The sequence below is a fragment of the Orcinus orca genome, chromosome 19, assembly GCF_937001465.1.
Source record: "Orcinus orca chromosome 19, mOrcOrc1.1, whole genome shotgun sequence".
Lineage (NCBI taxonomy): Eukaryota > Metazoa > Chordata > Mammalia > Artiodactyla > Delphinidae > Orcinus > Orcinus orca.
In genome coordinates, this window is record NC_064577.1 from 46,939,131 (window position 1) to 46,954,892 (window position 15,762).

General features: G+C 41.9%; 1 protein-coding gene across 7 annotated transcripts in view; it reads left to right on the plus strand.

Moving 5' to 3' along the window:
• AP2B1 (adaptor related protein complex 2 subunit beta 1) overlaps positions 1-13,779 on the plus strand; it is a 122,562-nt gene extending 108,783 nt beyond the window's left edge. For all 7 annotated transcript variants that reach the window (XM_049702269.1, XM_049702268.1, XM_049702262.1 and 4 more), the window contains 3 exons: positions 521-607; positions 8,375-8,529; positions 13,318-13,779. In XM_049702269.1, coding sequence (XP_049558226.1) covers positions 521-607; positions 8,375-8,529; positions 13,318-13,392 — 317 coding nt within the window. In that variant the 3' untranslated portion in view covers positions 13,393-13,779. The remainder of the gene's footprint in view (positions 1-520; positions 608-8,374; positions 8,530-13,317) is intronic.
• The last annotated feature ends 1,983 nt before the right edge of the window (positions 13,780-15,762 follow it).

Genomic DNA, 15,762 nt, shown 5'->3' on the forward strand with positions numbered 1-15,762 from the left:
CTGAGTTCTTACTGTCTCAAGATAAGAATTCAATAATTTGTGATAAATTTATTGGTATTCCCCATGTGGTTGTTGATATTTCTCTCTTCCCTTACTTAGGAAACCACCATCTAATAAAACTAGCTTGTATTGATACATATGAAGTTGTATTGGCACTTAACATTGGTTTCATTCTTACAGTAGCTCTTTGGGTAGGGTAGGCAGATGTAATAATATATGATGAAATTAAGGATCAGAAAGATCACAAGACTTACCAAAGTCACCCAAATAGGAAAACAGTGGAGGCAAAACTAAACCCTAGATGTTGACTTTTTTCCAGTGTATCTTAGTGCTACTCATGAGGGATTAATTGACCTGGAGTGTAGCACCTCTGCATAGCTAGGAGTTGACTCCAGTCCCAGACTACTGCTGGCTGTATTGCTAGAACCAGCACTCCAAAGGAGAAATGGTACAAGGGCTTAGATGTCAGAATATTGACAGATTGTGCACATCCTTCCTTTCCCTCTGCTTCCCCATACAGAGCGCCAGGTCTTCCTTGCAACGTGGAAGGATATTCCCAATGAAAATGAACTTCAGTTTCAGATTAAGGAATGTCATTTAAATGCTGGTGAGTGATGAGTCTAAATTTCATTTTCATCTTAGTGTATTATATTAGATATTTGAAAATGTTGTCTTTTCTTTACCTACCTTTTCACACCTACCTTATTTCTAGTGAGTATATGGTATTACTTTGCAAACTTCTCTTTAAAAACTTGGGATGTTTTGATGTAGGTACTAGATTACTTACAAACTAACAGATTTGAGAAGAGAACTAGAATGGATCCACCCACCCAATTCTCTAGTAGTTGAACATGTATGAGTCATGTTACTTGAACATTCTAAGCATTAGGTGATTGAAGTGGCACTTGAAGATATGCACTCTCCTAAAAATTAAAAGGACTGTTTGTCATTTTACATCAGCCTTCAGTAGTGACTCTTTCCGAGATCCTTATTTGGAATCCTGTGTTTACTATTAAATAAGACTACATCATAGTTGATTAAAGCCTAGTTGGTAGCCTTTTTCTTTCTTGCCTTGTGTCAGCTTTCATATGGTTATACTGACCTCTTTAATCACCATGAAAAAGCTCCAGCCCCCTTAGTAGTTAGTTTTATTACTGTACTAGAACATCAAACTGGGGAGCCCAGGAGGAGAAACAATAGCAGCTGACAGTGCCTAGGGCTTTGTTTCACTGAAGCATCCTCAGGAGTGGAAGGAGCCTTCAGCTGTTCAGGGTCTTGCCTTTGTTCCAGTCTCTCTTTGAGGTTAGTATAAGGCCTTATGAAATGAAAGGCGTTTTAATGAAAGTGAGCCTTGGTGCTGTTGGGTGCCGCCTCTTTTCCTCTTTTCTTCATTCACCCGTCCTTTCCTCCTTCTGGCTGCCGCCCTCCCACTGTAGCTGGAGCATTGAGTGGGGGAAAGAGGCAGTATAGCAGTACAGAAAGAAAAGGAAAAAAAAAAAACACCTCACTGTCTTCTCAGTTCAACTTGTTCTTTAAAAAATTTTTTTGCGGGGAGTGGGAGTGCTCTATGATGCATTCATCCTCTGTGTTCAGACAAGTCTTTTCTCATAGACTTCTCCTGAGCCCTTGGAGAGGTGTTTGAGGAGATAGTTTTCTGTAATGTCCACTGTCGCTACTAGTTTGTCGATTCTCTTCAGGAATACCACATATCTGCCTTCTTTTGAACATATTCTTGGTCTGGGTTTTTCAGCCTGACTGGTTATGTAGTTATTAAACAAAACCAGATTTTTGCTGAGTTTTCACAAAAAAGTCATACTTAAATTGAGCTGCTTTTTATGCCGTATTCTAGGTAGGTGACGGTGTTATCTCTCTGCTAGGCTCACTGGTTAGTTACCACAAGCCTCATTTGATGAGTTGGGAGGTTGGGCAGTCTTCCATTGTGTAAGCTGTTTTTCAGGAAGCTCCAGGTGCAGAACTGCAGTGGTTCATGGCGAGAGTTATAGTCACCCTTGTGTAGTCAGTCCCAGGGCATTTCATTTATTATGCTCCTGAGAACACTTGTCCCTCAGAAAAGGGTTCTGTGGTCAAAAAAGTTGGAAAATACAGTGTATGAAGTGCCTCTCTTGGGTGTTGCCATTGCACATGAGCACACTAGAAGCTGAGGCTTCCTGCATCGAAGAAACCAGTTTAACTCAACATTAACTGAATTTTTTCACTGTGGAATTTAAAGTCACAAAATGCTTATTATTAATGTCTTATGGAACACCGGTGTTCCTTGAACATGCACGATCTGGGAAACTCTGGCCTATAGAGAGCAGAGAAAGGCCAGAGTAATTGGAAAGCAGATTTGGTTTCAGAGGTCTGGTGTGAAAGGGACATGCTTTTTCAAAAAAGAAAATGGAAGTTTGGATGATTGAGGGCTTTACTGTGGCCTGTCAGAGTTATAGAAAAGATCCCCCTGCTTCCAGATTGGGGTTCTGAACCCTTATTGAACCTTGGTGTACATTTGTGATCCTGCCCAAAGAAGGGGTGTCTGGTCTTGCTCCCAAAGGGTCTTTGGCTTCTGATGTAAACTGGAACAGTTTCCCAAAGCAAATTCAGTTTTGATCAGTTCTGCCATGGCCTCATGCCAGTTCCTCCCTGCCTCGGGTGCTCCAAATACCAGCGAATAAGTTTTCCAGTGACACACAGTGCAGCACGTGGCAGTGCAGCACATGGAGCAGAGGGAAAAACAGCCACTTCGTTTTCTCCAGGAGCCTGAGGCCATCATTTTCCACACTGAATCATTGCTAATCGCTTACAAGACCACTTCCTGCAACTAATCCTTTCTAGCTTTTCCTCTGCTGCCACCCCAAGGTCTGGAGTACCCTGGCCTTTACATTTCCTTCCAGTCTGAGGGCTCTATTAACATGAACATTTTTGGGTTTAGTGCCTTCTGATTCAACACCCTGGGTCTAGCTGAGAGCTAAAAATACCATCCTCCCCAGCTGATCTGTCCTAATCACAACAATAGCACCAACCCTTTAAATAGCTTTTTTGTGCCAGAGTAGACATTTGACAGATGGAGCTAACACTCTGAGGGCAACAGGAAGTCGTAGCCTTAAAGGGCTGACCACCTAGCGTTGAGCTTTTACTTTTGCTCTTCCATGTCTTCTAGAGATGAAAGAAGAAAAGAAACCCTCTTCCTAAGCCTTAATCATTTATCAGTTCTTAATAGAAAGGTGTATATGATGGGGTGCTTATGGTGCCACTAGTTGTGTAAATACTAGAAAATATTAGATCAGAAAGGCACCAATGTTTGGGTCTCCCTGCTTCCTAGCACTGGTCATCTCTACTGGCGTCAAGCGGTCTGTATGAATCTGTTTTACAGCTTATATTATAGCTGTATTTGGGCTTAGTACATGTCTGGGACCACTATCTTAAGTATACAAGAAGTAGTTGCATCTCCACCCATATCCAGAAAGGAATCTTTCTGGCAAGCAATCTACAAACCTGTTTTTTAAATTAAGTGTTTATTATACTGTGAAGAGCTCAGAGACATGTTGTATCTATATTCACTAGTTGGGCTCTCTAGTAAGGGACAAATATTTCTTCTGCCACAGGGACTAGGTGAGGATGAATTCTGTTTCTTTGTTTTGTCGTGGTTCTCCCCATCCCTCGGAACATTTCATAAATGCAAATGCTTTGCCAGCCAGCACTTAAATATAGTTTGGTTGTTCAAATGGTAAAAAGTGTCCTTTTCAGCAAGCATAATGGTTTTGAACTTGCTGATGAGTATGTACCACAGCTGGGACCCCTGTACAGATTCCCCCTTCCCACTCACTGAGTATCTTCACTCTTATGGCTGCTGGAAGAGATGTGACCTTAGCTAAAGTAGGAAAATGAAGGAGGGAAGACCACTTTCACACCTTCTCAGACTTCAGGCCTCAGGCCCAAAGCCAGATTTGAGGTAGGAGACAAATGAACCAAAATAAATCACACCTTGATGCACTTGTAACCATATTTGACCATCTTTTAAAACTCTGTCCTTTAGGGCAAATCTCAGTGTCTTAACATTGCATTGTCATTCTCAAAGTCTCACAACTGTAAGATTCCATCATGTTTCCCAGGACTTCAGGTATATTTAAAACAACAACAACAACAACTACAAAAAACTGACATCTTGTAAAGAAGTCTATCCCAGTCTGACAAGGAAGCCTCCTTAACATTGGCTCGCATTGCCATTCTTAATAGGTTCATTTAGCAGAGTCTGATGATCCTGCCATCTACATACCCTCTAACTCAAACCTGATAGCGAAGGTTTATGAAAATTGACTCACACATACTTATGTTATAGAACCCTCCTCCCTCCATTCAGTCTTCTGATAGAAATCACGATAACAGCCATTTAGTAGGAGCAGAGCCAGGTTCCTAACTGGAATGCTTCCAAACACAGTAAAGTTACATCCATTCAACTTGCTTATTCTACCTGGCTGTTTGCCACATTTTCTAATTCTGGAAGGGGTGAGTGTGTATGTGTGTCTGTGTGCTTCCTTTTCTTAGCCTATTATCTCTTACTTAGGTGGTAAAATCACGAGACATCTGTAGGCATCTGGGCCTTGCTGTGTATATTGTCTAGAACATGTGCCTATGCAACAAGGTAGATCTTCAACAAAAGCTCCTGCTAGGCACATGGGCTTCAGTAGTTGTGGCGTGTGGGCTCAGTAGTTGTGGCACGCAGGCTCAGTAGCTGTGGCTCGCGGGCTCTAGAGCGCAGGCTCAGTAGTTGTGGTGCACAGACTTAGTTGCTCTGCGGCACGTGGGATCTTCCCGGACCAGGGCTCGAACCCATGTCCCCTGCATTGGCAGGCAGATTCTTAACCACTGCGCCACCAGGGAAGCCACCCCCCCCCTTTGTATTTAAGACAGTCCTGTCAAAAGGCATTAGCCAAACTCCAGCTGGTGATGTTGCCTGGCAACCCAGTCTGAGCTGCAAGAGCCCTTCATTGTGGGAACCAAGGTGACAGCCAGAACTGCCTGAACCTCCAAAAGGTGATTAAAAAGCATACTGAGGCCCTCTCCTTCAGCAGTCTTGCATATAACAACCTTGAGATATACTTTTTAGCTCCCCAAAGAGAACCAATTCTTGAGCTTTAACTACTCTGCTTGGTGTTAGTGAAAACCTTGGAAATAAAAGGAGGGAAATTAAGTCATAACTAAGTGTGGTGCAGTTGTTTAATGAATGGGCTTTAGTGCCTCCTCGCTTGAGCTCTCACTGGTTTGAATGTGGAAGAAAGACATCAGGGCAAGAGCTGCCTCCAAGGGGGATTGGGATTGACATATACACACTACTATATATAAAATAGATAACCAATAGGGACCTATCAATACGATATAGCAAAGGGAACTCTGCTCAGTTTTCTGTAGTGACCTATATGGGAAGAGAATCTAAAAAAAGAGTGGATAGATGTATATGTATAACTGATTCACTTTGCTGTACAGCAGAAACTAACACAACATTGTAAATCAACTATACTCCAATAAAAATTTTAAAAAAAAACTACCTCTAAAATTAGACCACTTCTAAATAGGTGGTTTTTAGACTCACAAACAGAAAACAAGATTACTGTTACCAAAGGGGAAAAGTGGGGGAGGGATAAATTAGGAGTATTGGATTAACAGATACATACTACTGTATATAAAACAGATAAACAAAAAGGATTTATCGTATAGCACAGGAAACCATATTCAGTATCTTGTAATAACCTATAATGGAAAAGAACCTGAAAAAGTGTGTGTGTATGTGTATACATATATATGTATATATATCCAGATCACTTTGCTGTACATCTGAAACTAACACAATATTGTAAATCAACGATACTTCCAATAAATAAATAAATAAAGGGTTTTTTTCTTAGCAGAGATTTTTTTTACTGAAGTATCGTTGATTTACAGTGTTGTGTTAATTTCTACTATACTGCAAAGTGATTCAGTTATACACATATATACATTCTTTTTATATTCTTTTCCATTATGGTTTATCACAGGATATTAAATATAGTTCCCTGTACTGTACAGTAGGACCTTGTTGTTTATCCATTCTGTATATAATAGTTTGCATCTGCTAACCCAAACTTCCCACTCCATTCCTCTCCCACCCCACCCTCTTGGCAACCACAGGTCTGTTCTCTGTGTCTGTGAGTCTGTTTCTGTTTCATAGGTTTGTTCATTTGTGTCATATTTTAGATTGCACATATAAGTGATATCATATGGTATTTGTCTTTCTGACTTCACTTAGTCTGATAATCTCTAGTTCCATTCATGTTGCTGCAAATGGCATTATTTCATTGTTTTTTATGGCTGAGTAGTATTCCATTGTGTATATATGTGCCACATCTTCTTTGTCCCTTCATCTGTCGATGGACGTTTAGGTTGTTTCCATGTCTCTGCTGCTGTGAACGTGGGGGTGCGTGTGTCTTGTTGGATTATAGTTTTTTCTGGATATACGCCCGGGAGTGGGATTGCTGGATCATATGGTAGTTCTGTTTTTAGTTTTTTGAGGAATCTACGTGCTGTTTTTCATAGTGGCTGCACCAACTTACATTCCCACCAACAGTGTAGGAGGGTTCCCTTTTCTCCACACCCTCTCCAGCATTTATTACTTGTTTGTTTGTTTTTTTAATAAATTTGTTTACTTATTTATTTTTTGGCTGCATTTGATTTTCATTGCTGTGTGGGCTTTTTCTACTTGCAGCGAGTGGGGGCTACTCTTCGTTGAGGTGTGCGGGCTTCTCATTGCAGTGGCTTCTCGTTCTGGAGCACGGGATCCAGGCACGTGGGCTTTAGTAGTTGCAGCACGTGGGCTCAGTAGTTGTGGCACACGGGCTTAGTTGCTCCACGGCATGTGGGATCTTCCCGGACCAGGGCTCGAACCCGTGTCCCCTGCATTGGCAGGCGGATTCTTAACCACCGCACCACCAGGGAAGTCCCAGCATTTATTGTTTGTAAACTTTTTAATGATGGCCATTCTGACTGGTGTGAGGTGGTACCTCATTGTAGTTTTGATTTGCATTTCTCTAACGATTAGAAATGTTGAGCATCTTTTCATTTGCCTATTGGTAATCTGTATTTCTTCTTTGGAGAAGTGTCTTAAATAGATGTTTTTTAATGCCTATGGCATTATGTACATATCAGCGTCTCCAACACCTGAGTCAGAGGCTTATTCACAGGTATTGATGGCAGGTATCCATTGTGTCCCAGATACTGTGGGAAATACAGTGATGAAAAACTCTAGGATCCCTATGCTCAGCTTATTTACTGTCTTGGAGAACAGAAAGACTGTCCACCACAACAGCCTTTTCCTAGAGAGCACAATAGAACATGACAGGATTTTATGTGGAGAGAATTTAGTCCCTGAGTAATTTGAATTCTCATCAGAAATGAACATAATAAACTATCAACAAAGAAGTAGTGTTTATCATCTGTGTTTTTAAAGTTTCTCTTTCTGTGATGCTGCAGCATCTCATGCTAGCAGTCAGAGAACAAGGAGAGGGAAATTACCTTTAATTCTAGAATGTCATGTCTCTCTGATGCTGTAGTCACAAGGAAAACCCCAAACACCAACCTGTTCTTACCCTGTGTTGGTGACTATGAAGTCCTCCACTCTGACCAGCAACGGCAGCCGGGCTTACATGGCCTTGGAGCAATCATCTTTGCACAACTTCAGTCTTCCTCAGAGTCTTTTGTTGAGACAGTTTGTTTCATTATTAATTTGGGGCATGGTATTCCCCCAAATTAATAATTTAATTTAAGACCTAAGAAATCATTTGCCTGCTTTTAAAAAAAATCTTAAACATCCAGATTAATAAATTTGACTTGCAGGATTTCTGCAACTGGGTGCTTTTCTGATCCTGGCACTTGAGACCAGAATGGCTTACGGTGAAGTAGTAGCAACTTGCGAGGCAGTGTTGTGCATTTGAGTGTCAGTTTTGTATCCCCGTGAATCTGGGACTAGCGTTGGAGAAATGAATCTGACGTGGCAGTCACTGTGGCACACCCATGTACCTGTTTCTGTCTTTGTCCTCGTCAGTGCATTTTTACGTGTCTAACACCTAGTTTAAGATTACCAACTCCTTAGACCCACCATAATCTCCACAGGTAATTCTTACACTAACGCTTATTTGCACCTTATTCTGTTTTCTGTCCTGGAATGTGATGGACAGGCACTTCAGGAGCTTCTTCCTTATCCTTCGCTCTTGTGGGAGAAGAGCTTTCTGAAATGTGCATGTATGCATGTAACAGTGCTTCTCAGGAGACTTGAGCACACATAGCTCATAGCACATTTGTTTGATATTTTAACTGAAGGTGTTGGATTTTGAATCTGTGTTTCTAGACACTGTTTCCAGCAAGTTGCAAAACAACAATGTTTATACTATTGCCAAGAGGAATGTGGAAGGGCAGGACATGCTGTACCAATCCCTGAAGCTCACTAATGGCATTTGGATTTTGGCTGAGCTACGTATCCAGCCAGGAAACCCCAATTACACGGTAAGGCCTTTCTCAGAATGGGTGAGTTGGGTTCAAGGAGGTGGGTAAGAGCCCTTTCATTTTTTCTCAGCATCCAGGAAAGACCTGGTAGAGGTGCTTCAGACACCAGGTATCCAAAACAAGCAGTCAGTAAAGAAGTCCCCAGTTGCCTCCTTAGAAGACCTTCTGTCTGTAGTGTCTGCCCCATCCAGCAGGCACAGTGCCTCCCAGCACGAGTCTCAGACTCCTCCTGGTATATACAGAGCTGCTCACAAAACTTCATCAGTATTGGTTAATACTTAACCTAGCATATCTATGCATGTGGTACTGTAACAAGCTGCTAAGAGGATTGTTTTCGTAGCTCATTTCAAGCTCATTTCTGCTTTTCTTAGGATATCAGAATCCCAGACATATGAGCCTTTTTAGCTGTGTTGTGTGGCCTAAATGGTTGTTGAAAAGTTAAAGCAAAATGGGACATACCTTTCACAGCCTGTAAGGGGACTTTAGTTTAGAAAACTTCATTCATTACCACACTGGACTAAAATTGGAATCCTGGCAGTATTTTTAGGGGAGGAGCCAGTTGCTTTGTTAAACAACAAAGCTTTAATACCTAGGCACTCAGTGTTTGTTTGCTGTTGTGAAATGCAGTCTCCCAATAGGATGCTGCTTGTCATCTGCATTTTGTCAAGTACAAGAAAAACCCTTGCGATGGGGGAAATATCTTATTCTTCTGTTATGTTTAAGGCTTTTGAATTGAATAACTCTGAGGAAGCTTCATATTCAGTAGATTAAGGGAGCTTTTTAGCCATGTAGCTGAGAAAAGTCTGTGACTCCTTTCCTTAATTTTAAGGCAAGTCTGTTTTCATTAGCATACATTAAGGAAATAATACCACCAGAACTAAAAATTCTTGGTGTCTCCCCACTAGTTCCCTCCCTTGAAGTAAACTGGACTAGCATGTGTGTGTGTGAGCTACTGAGTTCCACCAAGCTAGATGTTTGTCCAAGCATTTGTGAGCTGAGAGACTTCAGGCTTCCCTCATAAAGTGTGTGCTCCTCCCACCCACCTCCTCCATGACCAGTGCCTTGTCTTTTTTGTAAGAAACTACTCTGTCATTTTCCTTGAGCTCCCTAAGAAAGGAAAACTCCTCTGTACTCTTCCTGGAGGGACAGGTTTTCACTATAAAATCAAGGTCTTGTAAAATAACTCCATTTGCTTCCCCAGAAATTTCTTCAAAGTATATATATTTGTGTGTGTTTTATTTTTTATCATCCATTATTTTATTGTATATAGTATTCCGTCTCAGCTAGGTTAAAGAAGCATGATTACCCCCAGTTTGCAGGTAAGGAAACCAAGGTTAAGAATGATTAGTGACTTGTTCGAGATCATATAAGTTGTTGGTAGCTGAGTTGTGTGTAGAACTCAGGTATCTCAACACTTCCTACCATATTCTTTCTATTCATTATAAGGATAGTGAGAATTTTGAGAAGGACCTCTTAGTAACAGCATAGTTTGTTTAAAATTTTTAAAAACTTTTTATTTAAGACTCACAGAAAGTTTAAGACTCACAGAAAGTTTTAAAAATGGTACATAGAGTTCCCATGTATCTTTCACCCAGTTTTCCTCATTGAGAACATGTTACAACCATAGTACATTTTCAAGCAGGAACTTGATATTGGCACAATACTATTAACTAAGCTACAGACCTTATTCAGATTTCACCAGTTTCTACATCATTACTCTTACTTTATTTTATTTAGTTAAGGAGTGTACAGTACTATGAAATCTTATCACACATATAGATTTGTATAATCACCACCACGGTCAGGATACAGAACTGTTCCATCACCACAAAAAAACTCCTTCTCGCTATCTCTTTATAGTTAGACATTCACCCTAGCCCTAACCCATGGCAACCACTGGTATGTTTGTTCTCCATTACTGTAATTTTCTCATTTCAAGAGTGTTATATAAATTCAATTCCTACAGCCTGTATCCTTTTGAGACTTTTTTTTTCACTTAACATAATACCCTTGACATCTATCTAAGTCGTTGCATGTGTTTTTTTATGACCAAGTAGTGGTGCACTACATGATAAATCACTTCCCCCAACCCCTTACTGTATTTCATTAAGAAAGTATGTTTATCCCATGAGGAAGAGGCCTCATATCTCTAAGTAGCTCTATCTCACCTGGGAAGATAACTTGTCCCAGGTGAAGAAGTCTGTGTTCCAGGCTATAAACCAGAAGTGGATGTGTAAGTCCTTGGCTTACCTAGGCGGGGGTGGGTGGGGGGGTGAGTCTAGGTGGGTGGCATTCCTGAGTGGTTGGTGTTAAAGATGTGTCACATAAGCAGGCTAGCGGTTCAAAAGTTAAAATCCTGGTAAGGCCTCTTTTCCCTGAGGAGCCATGTAAAATGAGACCCAGAGTCCTAAGTGAGATTTTTTAGCCTCTTTGTTCTTTATGTATGTTTCCCTTTTGCTTTCTTTAGGAATTAGCAACAACAACAAAAAAAAAAATCTTTTTTTTTTTTTTAAATTTGGCTTGTTTTAGCTGTACTAGTTGGAAAGCAAGGAATGGGTTTAAGTCTAAACTTAACCATTTGTTAAAGGCTGGGATGTCTGGGGGAGGGAGGTGATAGAACAGTCCAGAAAGAGAGGTTCTTCCTTCTCTTCCTTCGCCTCCCTCCTTCCCCCTCCAAAGAGCAGCTGAAACTCTCAGGGTCCAGGCGTGGTCAGTCCATGACCCCTGCCAGTGCCAACCTTGGCAGATAGGGCTTTTATTGAGGAAGGCAACATTTCCTTATCACTCGTGAACGAAAAAGTGGATTTCCAGCTGGTTGGAAGTTCCAGTATTGCTACAAAGATGTGAAAAAATACAGGACAGTATTTTGAAGGGGAGGAACTACCCTCTCTTTAGGCTGGGAGTTAACTCCCTTAGGCAGTTCTTAACTCTTTTTAGCTTCCTCTCCTCCTCCTTTTCTGAACCCACATACTCTCCCATGAGAATTTTCTACAACACTGACAGTGAAGAGGCTGTGGAGGAGGAGGTACAGATTGCCTCTACAGGGAGCTTGAAAGTCAGGGAAATGCCTATAGCTGCAACTTTGACCAAAGAAGGGAGCTGTTTTCTACTCGTTATTGTTTTGTTTTGTTTTGTTTTGTTTTGTTTTGTTTTTTTACTTTATTTATTTATGGCTGTGTTGGGTCTTCTGTGTTGCTGCACGTGGGCTTTCTCTAGTTACGGTGAGCGGGGGCTACTCTTTGTTGCAGTCCGTGGGCTTCTCATTGCGATGGCTTCTCTTGTGGAGCATGGGCTCTAGGCACGTGGGCTTCAGTAGTTGTGGCATGAAGGCTCAGTAGTTGTGGCTCACGGACTCTAGAGCACAGGCTCAGTAGTTGTGGCTCACGGGCTTAGTTGCTCCATGGCATGTGGGATCTTCCCGGACCAGGGATTGAACCCGTGTCCCCTGCATTGGCAGGCGGATTCTTAACCACTGCACCACCAGGGAAGTCCTCTATTCGTATTTATATTCTTAAATTAGTTGTTCATTTGTTTTGTTCTACATTTATCAGAATTATCTTCCTGATTCATGTCAAGCAGCAATTTTGGAAATGCCTTAGAGACTGAATATTAAAGCTGCAAATAAATAGAGCCTCTTTTGATGTTCTTTTGTTTGGCTTGGTTTTGTTTCGTTTTGCATTTTTAAAATATCACTAAGTTTTGAGGATGTGAGTTTTCTCAAGTTCAGGGTTGACCAATCATCTTCTTGACATTTTTGCCAAAAATATTCTCACCTTTTGTACTTTGTTAAATCATCCAGAGTCTCTAATAAGAGAATAAGGAGGTAATCTGAAATCTCATGGTGATATATCGTTAAAGACAACTTTTGTTAATCTACCTTAATAGTCAAGAGCAATGATGTCAGTAATACAAAAAGCAAGTATTAAATTTTCTGGTTCTAAATGCAGTTTGCATGGTTTTGCTGTTATGTTATTGTTAATAGTGTTTTGCCTAATCTAGTACAATTCAGGAGTCCAAATATGGGTTTAAATTTTGCACTTGTTGACCCACAAAGTGAAAATCTCAGTGTTCAACATTGAAATCTTTTTAACATTTTAATTTTAATTTGGTAATTGTTAGACTAGAAGAAGAGGTGGTGGTAGAGAAGTAGAGTAGTATCAGCAGTACTTGATAGGCCTGAATAACAGGCAGAAAATGGAAGATTATGCTGTTGGCATAAATGGCTGTACAGTTACACTCAGTAAATGTCTTTTTGTGTTGGTTCTTGTTTTCCCTCCTTAACAGTGTATGCTCTCCTCAGTGTAATACAGGAAAGGCTAGTACCATTGGAGCTAGTACCTAGCTTACACTTTTATTTTACTTGAATATACATCCTCCTGAATTGGGACCGAGATAACCATCCTTGTCAGATAGAAACTGGAGCAGGCAGCTGAAATGACGACCACGTTAAGGGTTTTAACCCTTCCCTTTTCATTTGGCAGTAGTCTCTATGACTCTTAGGAAAGCAGTAGAGCATCTTTTCCTATACATTTTTTCATATGGATTATTTCCTAACCTCGTAGACCCACATAGAATGTCGTTAGAAACACAGCACAGCTTGACATTGATTAAACTGAAATTCTAAAACCCATGTAACCTATTAACAGGATCTCTTTGTTTGGCTACTCAGTGGTAGAAGCTCTTCTCCCCTTTTATCAGGAAGAGGTGTCCTTGCACTGAGTACTTGGATACCTTTCGAGTTAATGCCAGCCTCTGTGCTAACCTTCCTTCTCCTTTTCCTCCGAACAGCTGTCGCTGAAGTGTAGAGCTCCTGAAGTCTCCCAGTACATCTATCAGGTCTACGACAGCATTTTGAAAAACTAATAGACTGGTCCGGTGCCCTCTGGCCACCCTGTGATCGGTGCAAGCCAAGAACTCTTAACTGGAAGAAAATTGTATTGCCGTGTAGAATCTGAACCCAAACACACTGAGGCCACCCACCAAGGTAGTGACTAGTCTAACCTGTGCTAACATTAGGGCACAACCTGTTGGATAGTTTTAGCTTCCTGTGACCATTTGTAACCACTGCTTCAATCACTTCCCACCTCGTGCCACCTGCTGCTATCTGTCCTTACTTGTGGGCCTCTCCATCCTGTACCAGTGGCTGGCATTTTTGAGTGTAGTTTGATATTTTGTAATCGACAGCTCGTTTCAAAAGCAGAAAAAGACAAAAAAAAATTAAAGCAAGGAAAAGTGTCACTGAAACGTAAACTGCACTTTATTGTTTTATATTTTTGTACATATGAGAAATTGAGGGAATAGTGTGTAACTGATAAAAAGTGTTAAAACAACCACACAGTCCTGGAGGAAGAGACGCAGTTTCTTGCCCACCCCATTAGGGGATTTTTGTCTGTGGCAGCCTTGTCCCTGATCACTTTTTTTTCTCTCCAAACTCCTTTTCCTTGTGATTCCCCCTGCCCCGTATTATCATCTCCTCTGATGCTCTGCAGTTAGGAATGGTGGTCTTTCTTGAATGGTGCTGCAGGGTGCAGGAAATAGGACCTGTCAGCATTGAGGCTGAGAAAAATGAGAACTTACTACATTCCTTTCCACTGATCTAATCTATTAATAACACTGATTAAGGAATTTGAATAGAGATGGGAAACAGGAACCAAAATGCCCTTCCCCCATCTCCCGCTCTGGATTTATTTTAACTCTCAGGTCCAATTCAGATCTAAAATCTTAGTTTTAGAGTTGAAACAGACTTTAAGTAATAACTTACCCAACCTTTTTTTTCTAAAAAGGAAAAAGATAAAAGACAAACAGGGTGTTATTGTCTAAGACCTGTTAATGATCAGTAGCAGAGGTGGGGGAGTGGGTCTCCGAAGTCCTCATCAGTGTTGTCTTCACTGCAGGACCGGCTCCATGACTTTCTTCCTTCAATGCCTTTCTTTTACCTTTTCTGTGCCTGCTTCTTTATGGCTCTTCTCATACTTCATACAGATTTTGGCACTCCATTCATTGGCATCCGGTAGCAGCAGAGTATCTTTCCAGGGACTTGAAGGTAAATCCTGATGCCAGAATGAAGGAGTAGCTAATAGTCTCCTGGAGCCGCAGTTCTTGAGGCCAGCACGATGGGTGCAGGGATGAAGTGAGCTTCGGGATGCCACAGAGTCACTTGAGAGAACACTTCAGTTCTCTATCTGCTCTTTACTTGTATTGCTTAGGCTCCAAGGCAATTGAGATCACCTAGAGGGCGAAGCGGTTCTTTTCATCTCTCAAAAGATTGGGAGATGTGAGGACCCCCTGCCCCCTGGACACATTGGGTGTGATCTGTCAAAGAATGCTTCATGCCTGGAACACCAGTCTGTTTAGCAGAGTTCACACTGTTTCATCTGTGGGCACCTGTGCCGACCAGTGCCCAGGATTCAGGGTCCGTGACCAAGACTGCTTCTCAGATGCCCCTGCTCAAATCAGAGGCACTTGGGTCCAAAGGCGTCATGTAGGACCCAGACCTAAGAGTGAGTCCAAGAGAAGGAGGAATCATAGAAAACAAGAGCAGAAACTACCCCCACAACCCTGTCGCAAGTGAAATGACTGTGATTCATACCAGTTGCAAAGTTTGGGGGTGCAGGTCCCCCAAAGCAGCTTCTTAAACCTTGAGAATCTCCGAGAGAAGAATTTCTGGGGTGAGGGTCAGGAGCCATGTCCTGCGCTCACCACCCCTCGGGCACGTGGAGATCAGGAAGTAGCACAGGATTGCGTGTGGGAGGTGGGTCAGTTGGTGACAGGTGGGGTAGAAAAGCAGGTGGGTAAAGTCCCCTTTTTGGGAAATCACTCGTGGAGTCAGTTGGATACAAGCAGTGAAGAAGGTCCACACTACAAATGCAGTGTTCTCATCTCAAAGCAAACTGCAGTTCCAGAAGGAAGAGCGTGTGTCAGGGTAAGCAGACAAGACAATTTTGCACCAAGATACGTTCCTCCACCCCTGAAACCAGGCTTCTCTCAGCCTCCCCGGCAGTGAGGGGAAACAGCTGCTGTTCTCAGCTGACCTGACTGAGCCAATCCGCGTGCGAACTCTTCACTCCTTGGAGAGGCTGCCTCCCGGTTTGCCCCTGAGCAGTTAGGGAGGGATTCTGTTCCACGGAAAGGACCTCTCTCCTGAGGAGACAAAGCCTGTTGCCTCCACCACAGCTTCCCTTTGGGCCCATCTCAAGCCTGGCCAAACTGGGGATCGGAGTGGAGATTGCCCTG